Genomic DNA, 7,500 nt, shown 5'->3' on the forward strand with positions numbered 1-7,500 from the left:
CCTTAGACTGAAAGACCAACACTTTAACCACCCAGCTATTGCACCCGTGATTGGTGGAGGGTGGTCCGGGGGCTGAACCCGCGTCCTCTAGGTTATCAACCCACCACACTAACCACTTGGCCATTACTGACCATTTCTTTCTTGATCCTACTCTTTCCTCAACCTCTCTGCTAATCAATAACTTATACTGTATAAAGAAGACAGGCAACAGCATTAAAACTAAAACCCAAACCACATTGATGTTTGTGTGTAAAATAGTGTGCACACTGAGTGCTCAACATGTGCACTGTTGGCAGTTATTGCTGCGGCTCTCTAAAAAAACAAAAACAACAACAAAAAACACACACACCGGAGACACGAATCCACTGCTGTCACTATTTTCAACAGTCATAATTGATCATACCTGTGTGTGTGCGTGTCTGTGTGAGAGAGAGTGAGTGAGAGTGTGTGTGTGTGTGTGCAAGCTGGAGGGAGGATGGAGGGTAGTGAGTGAGTGTGAATGTGTGTGTGTGTGTGTGTGCGTGTATGTGTCTGTGTGTGTGTGTGTGTGTGTGTGTGTGTGTGTGTGTGTGTGTTTCTGTGTCTGTGTGTCATGTGTCTATGTTGCAGTGTATGTTTCAGTGTATGTGTGTGTTTTGGTGTGTGTGTGTGTGTGTGTGTGTGTGTGTGTGTGTGTGTGTGTGTGTGTGTGTGTGTGTGTGAAATAAAAGGCTGATCAGTGATCTAACACTGGAAACCCAAAAATCAACACCAAGAACAGCACATCTTTTTTTTTTAAATGCAGATCCATTGATATGAAAACTATACAACTGAAACTGACGAATTGTAATTTCAATAACACAAGGTAGTGTTTTCAGATCTGTTCATTATTTGTACTGCATTGTGCCGGTTTTCAAGCTATTTCCAATAATCTTTTCACTAGTTTACACACAGCATAACTTCATTCCTATGGAATATTAACACAGAATCTGTGACTTCAAATCAATGAAAAATGTTAAGTTTGATTAACTTTTTGACTTTTTTTTTCTTACTTTTGACATTAATAGTACAGTGCAAAATGTTTGGCACATTAAAAGAATAGTAATGAAACTATTAGTATTATAAAAAATATATATATATATATAATCACAGTTAAAACTAAAGAACTCAGTCTAAATATCCACAAATGTAAACACACACACACACACAAACAATAGCGCAAGCGAGTGTGCGCACATGCACTCACACACAAATACACACACTACTATTCACATGCATTCCCTTTCCTTTATACACTACTTTACTCTTTTCCGTCAAAAAACACTTATAGTGAATAGACGTTAAACTGAAGAAAACACAAACACACACCTCAATAATTTGAATTACATTTAATCTGGTCAAAACAGACTTGCAATCGAAAAACACAAGTATACAAGTCACACACACACACACACACACACACACACACACACACACACACACACTCACGTTAAACTGAAGAAGAAAATTCACTCATATATACACAAACACATGTATGTATACTTTATAATTTTTTATACACACAAATCTACAACCCCATCACCTGGCAAGGTGTGTTCTCTCCATTTTCTCTCAGTTGTTATTAACTTAGTACTTAAATATAAATTATGCGTTTATCACAACATCTTTGTTTGAAAACGTAACAGCTTAAAAGTACTTGTAGAGGAAAAAGGGCAAGAATTAAAGGTTTCTCCTGTCTAACCTGTATTCATTGTGTGAAAAACTATAAAGGCAAAGTAAAAACAAATAAGCAAAACAAAAAAAAACAACAGTATCAGTACTGTGTAATGTTAATTTCTTAATCTGATTAGTCTGAGATTTTTTGGTACCTATATATTTCATGTAGTAATAAGAAATGAATAACTTTACCATCTCAAGTTGTTCTTATCTCCATCTTGTTCATTCTGATAAACAAATTTAGTAACACTATCCGGGCTGTTGCATTGTACTTCATGTGCAATAATAATGTTTAACGGGTTAAAACTATGTTGTCAGTCATAAACTTTAAACTTATCTGTGTGCTCCCCCCACTCTCCTACCCCACCTCCCTAAAAAAGTATTAATTGGAAATATGTCCTGTGTTTGTTACTTCGTTTACTGTTACTGGCGTGTACGTTTCAAAGCAAAAAACTGTGCTCTGTTCCCTTGAGTAAAGTAACCTTTTAAGTTTAAAATTGTTCAATGGAAAGGGCAAGGAGGCGTTCTTCCCATTATCTTTTTCCCGTAATGATAGACGTTGCACGTGTGCCAATCCTTTCACAATGCGGTCAGTGCGACAAGATCAGCAGCAGACGAAGATCAGAAGCAGACGAAACAACCACCTGTTCTTGTGGCCGTTGTGCGCTGTCGGATACACATCAGGAAAACTTCTGATTCACAGATCAACTCGAATCAATAGCAGATAAGAATAACAATAAGCACTCTGACTGAAATGCGACCAATGTCGTTTTTTATATAATATACGATGACGCGTGTATCACTGTATGCCGGATCTCCATCAACTGCCAGAATGAGAAATGGTACTGGCAGGTGGTCGAATATGTCCGAGGAAAAAGACATGACACGCGAACGGGATTGGTAAAAATGCTACACGCATGTAGATCTTGCTTTAAATGCATGTAATACTGACAGCTATGACTAATCGAGCCCGATTCCTGATAATGACACATATTCTTCCGGTGTTGGTGCCACTTTGTTTTCATTCTTCCTCGAGCCCTGAAAATGGAGCGAAACCACCCAAGTTGTATCGGCCGATGGGCAGAAAAACACAAATATCCATCTTGAAATCGGTACACAAAGCTGTCAGATGTTAACTGCCTGAGAATATATAGAAGTAACTATAGTTCTCGGGTGACAAGCAAGAGATGTCAAAGGAAGAGACATGTAACTGATTCAACTTACATCGTTCATCGGGTCGTAGACACCGCCATGTTGAATTTCAAGTAGTGACGTCAAATTCTCGCCTCAAAAAAGCTAACGAGATGACAAGTGTCGTCTGCTCTGATTCTTTTTTGCATGGAGCTTGTATCCTACTGAGTTCAGTGTTTTTAGTCGCAAAATATGACGGTTTCTGCTGAGTTTCGCGTTTGAAACAATGTCAGATTTACTATATGCAACTCTTTACTTGCAGTTTTTGAATTGTACACTGCACTGAATGTGAATGAATAATATACCGATCATCGAAAAATGACAAACCAAATTATATGTCTCTATAATGATGCTCTGTCTCCGTCAAAAGTTTTCTCGCTGCATCTCAGTGACGTCTGTCTGTCGGTCGGTCGGCTTGTTTCTCTCTCTCTCTCTCTCTCTCTCTCTCTCTCTCTCTCTCTCTCAGTCCCTCTCTCTCTACTGATCACTTCTCAATCAATCTCATCAATGGATCACCAAAGATTAAACAAAATCTTATGCCTTTTTCCCTCTTCGTCTCTTTCTTTTTCAGTCGCGCGTGTACACATACGCACTGGCACGCCGCGTACGCACTCGGGCGTGTACACTGCACACACACACACACACACACACACACACACACACACATTCATAATTTGCGAAACCATCTAATCACAACTATACAGCAGTATGATCATCAATCAAATGTGATCTCTAGAAAAATACAATACAATATCCTAAAACCAAGTGATTTATTCACCTGCGATGACTGTCAAAAAACACTCGCCAACTATGTATTTCAGTGCATGCGTTTATGACCGTTTATTTCTTTGTTCCCTTTGTTCTTTGTTGCGTCTATTAATCATTCGGGATTTTATGACAATAAATGAAGTCAAGTCAAGTCAAGTCACACACACACACACGCGCGCGCGCGCACATGCACACACACACACACACACACACACACACACACACACACACACACACACACACACACACTGTGACCGGCACAGCACGCGCTGACGACTCGAAACATTAGAAACTTAGAATCGACTACAGTAGTCGGCTACACCGCGAAAGTTTCTCAGTGATAAAGCCACTTGGCCTTCACACGAATTACAATTATCAGTTTGAAATAATGACACTGACGGGAAAATCTGAAGACAATGTGCCGAGAAATTCTAAGACAAAAGATCGAAGGAGTTATTGGGTTACCCATCAGCATTCCTGGTTGGTTTGTCGTGTGTGTGTGTGTGTGTGTGTGTGTGTGTGTGTGTGTGCGGTTGGTTTGTCGTGTGTGTGTGTGTGCGTGTGTGTGTGTGTGAGTGTGTCTGTCTGTCTGTCTGCCTGTCTGTCTGCCTGTCTGTCTTTGTGACTGATGGAGTCCCACAGACAACCAGACACCAAACAGATACGCACAATAATTGTATTGTCTTCCAAACATATCATTCTCTCTCTCTCTCTCTCTCTCTCTCTCTCTCTCTCTCTCTCTCTCTCTCTCTCTCTGGGTGCAGTTTAGCTATATTTCTGTTTTAACAATGTGTTACTTGTATAGGTGTGTGTTGTTTCTAGTATGATATAATGTTCACATACCCCTTCATAAGGGACCTTGGCCTATACATGAATAAACCATCTTGAATCTTGAATCCGGCTGCACTCTCTCTCTCTTTCTCTCTCTGGGTTTCTCTTATTTCAATCACCAAACTCCATCGTCACCATTGTCGTTATCAGCATCAGTAGTCTTCTCCGTCTCTGTTAACTCAGTCTGCAAGGACTGAGTCGTTGGGGCGCTGCCAGAAGAACTGATTCTGTCAGATCTAGCAGTTGCGTGTCAGTCAAAGCATGGTAGAAGCAGTAGTAGTGGTTAGGTCCAACACTCGGCTTATATCACAGATTGACAGAAGTTTACAGTTGGGCCAACAGCAAAGTGAGAGCTGTTCTATCACTATGATGGTTTCTCCATGCAATGGGAAGTCACAGTTTTGCAGCTTAGTCTTTTGTGAAGGACTATGACTCAGTCTCAGACTAAGAGGCAAAATTGTTCTGGCTCTTAGTGCTGCAGCCTTGGGGGCTACTTAGCCTTTGGGAAGCATCCTAACACCGCCCTGAAAGCCTCTTGGCCGAGAAAATGGGGAAATAACTCGAGCAAGACACACTCCCACTATAATCAGATTCCAGCCCAGATAGTCAGGACAGCATTTGCCTCCCCTGCTGTTCTGATGGTCATAGTCGGACACGACTGACTGTCAATTAGTAGCAGTAATAACATTAGCAGTAGCAGTAGCAGTAGTAGTAGTAGTACACCCGGCAGTAAACGAAGAAGGAAAATAAGCAAGCAAGTCGAACAGGACCTAAATGAATTGTTTTTTGTAAGTAAAGATAAACACACACAAACGGCACACACTGAAGCGTGCGAGAGAGCGAGAGAGAGAGAGAGATCACTGAACACTGAACACTTTAATGTCAATAGCTTTACAACCCCTAAATGACATGGGGGGTACATTCTACAAATAACAGCATATAACAATAGTATTGAATACTACTGATGAAAACAAAATCCAAAACTGATAATAATAAACAATCAATTTGTAAAAGAAATTGCAATTCGATCATGCACTGATCCATTCGAAGTAATGTGATGGATCGAGAGAGGGAGGGACAGAGAGAGCCAAAGAGAGGGAGAGACAGAGAGAGCCGGAGAGAGGGAGAGACAGGCAGAGCCGGAGAGAGGGAGAGGACAGGCAGAGCCGGAGAGAGGGAGGGACAGAGAGAGCCGGAGAGAGGGAGAGACAGAGAGAGCCGGAGAGAGGGAGAGACAGGCAGAGCCGGAGAGAGGGGAGAGACAGGCAGAGCCGGAGAGAGGGGAGAGACAGGCAGAGCCGGAGAGAGGGAGAGACAGGCAGAGCCGGAGAGAGAGGAGAGACAGGCAGAGCCGGAGAGGAGGGGAGAGGAGCGAGAGAGGGAGAGACAGGCAGAGCGGAGAGAGGGAGAGACAGAGAGAGCCGGAGAGAGGGAGAGACAGGCAGAGCCGGAGAGAGCTCAATACGCTGTTGAAACCCGAGCCGAGTGAAATTCAAGTATATTTGCCATAAATCAGTGACCAGAGTGGAAGTGTGGATACGTAATGTTCTGTGTCCATCAATACATCGTACATTTTGTGTTGACGATGATATAAAAGACCGGGACGTTTATCACCAGGTTTTCGTGTTTATAGTTGTTTCCCTTCGGCCCAACGGTGCATCGATAAGAGGGGAGGAAATTGTGACCAAGTCATACTGTTGTTCTTTCTTTCCTTATCTTTTCACTTCGCCGTGCAATTAATTCTCTTTCTCAGCAGTCCTGTTCCGTCTTTTCACCCACAATTCTGTCCTCTGTCAGTTGTTGTTAAAGACAGTTTTCTTGCTGTTTTTATTTTATTTTATTTTTACTACTAGTTGAAGTGACTCCTCTTCCCACGTACTACTGACGTTACTAGAATGTGCATCCAATGTCTCTTTCACTTCATGCGCTCAACCATCAAGGCACAGCAAGGAATAAAGTGGCGCCTCCAGCACCCCAATATATAATCCAGAAGACAGATACCATTTGCTGGAAGGACGGGAACAGGTCAAGATCTTCCGCCTGAGGACTGGACACAACCGCCTGCTCCACCACATGCACACAAAATTTGGCATCGGACAGAGTGGAAAGTGCCCTTGTGGTGAGGGACCAATGACAACCGACCACATCCTTCAAGACTGTAGGACGCATGCAGCATCCAGGAGGAAGTACTGGCCAGCACCGACAGCAGTGGAAGCCAAGCTGTACGGCACCCTGGAGGAGCTGCGATGGACGGCAGCCTTCATCGAGGACACCGGGCTGCTCATCTAATGGGAGGCGAACGAGGAAGAAGAAGAAGACTCCATGCGCTGATCGTATTGTCCATTGCTTATGTGTGTGTTCGTTCTTTAGTTTAGCGTCTTTTCACTATCAGTGATATTAGACGATTAACTCACTCGGTACGGCCAGTCCTCTCTTCTCCTCTACACAGACCCCTCGTATGTCCAGTGGGTGTCTGAATGACCCAACCTTTAGCTTCCGTCGTCAGAATTGTGGTATTCTTTGTCAACATTCACCTCTTCAGTATAAGAGCCTTCCGCTTGCAATATTTTGATGATGGTAATTGGGGTGAAACGCTGTTAACGTCGTCTCTTTCGCCGTTCGAATAGTGAGAGTTTAAAATTAAAAAAAGGGGGGGGGGCGGGGGAGGGAAGAGTAAAACATAAACGGCAGAAAACAACCCCAAAAAATGCATAACTAACATGCAGTTACATTTAACAGTAATAATTCAATCATGATAATAATGATCAGAAACCATTAACACGCTTCTGAAGTACATTCAAGGAATGTAGAAATAGGGCTATGAACTAATGCCTGTGAAAGTTCGACCATAAGAACCTCGTCAGAAATAACTTTCCCAAAATCATCTGCAGAGTAGTTATTCTCTTTAAAATACTTGGGCAAGAAGGTACGTAACTGCTGACAGTGAAACAAACAATGATGCAAGCTGAACTGCTTACCACAGATGCATGTAACATATTTACTATACTTTGTCTT

The 7,500-nt window shown here is 42.4% G+C and overlaps 2 protein-coding genes across 8 annotated transcripts in view; one reads left to right on the plus strand and one right to left on the minus strand.

The window, feature by feature from the left end:
* The window catches only part of LOC143276500 (CLIP-associating protein 1-A-like), a 238,099-nt gene extending 235,138 nt beyond the window's left edge, over window positions 1–2,961 (minus strand). For all 7 annotated transcript variants that reach the window (XM_076581029.1, XM_076581028.1, XM_076581027.1 and 4 more), the window contains exon 1: window positions 2,920–2,961. The gene's annotated coding sequence lies outside the window, so the exon portion shown is untranslated. The remainder of the gene's footprint in view (window positions 1–2,919) is intronic.
* The window catches only part of LOC143276424 (salivary peroxidase/catechol oxidase-like), a 56,101-nt gene continuing 50,880 nt past the window's right edge, over window positions 2,280–7,500 (plus strand). Inside the window, exon 1 of the mRNA XM_076580914.1 lies at window positions 2,280–2,284. Within this exon, the coding sequence (XP_076437029.1) occupies window positions 2,280–2,284 (5 nt within the window). The remainder of the gene's footprint in view (window positions 2,285–7,500) is intronic.

This window comes from Babylonia areolata, chromosome 32 (genome assembly GCF_041734735.1).
Source record: "Babylonia areolata isolate BAREFJ2019XMU chromosome 32, ASM4173473v1, whole genome shotgun sequence".
Lineage (NCBI taxonomy): Eukaryota > Metazoa > Mollusca > Gastropoda > Neogastropoda > Buccinidae > Babylonia > Babylonia areolata.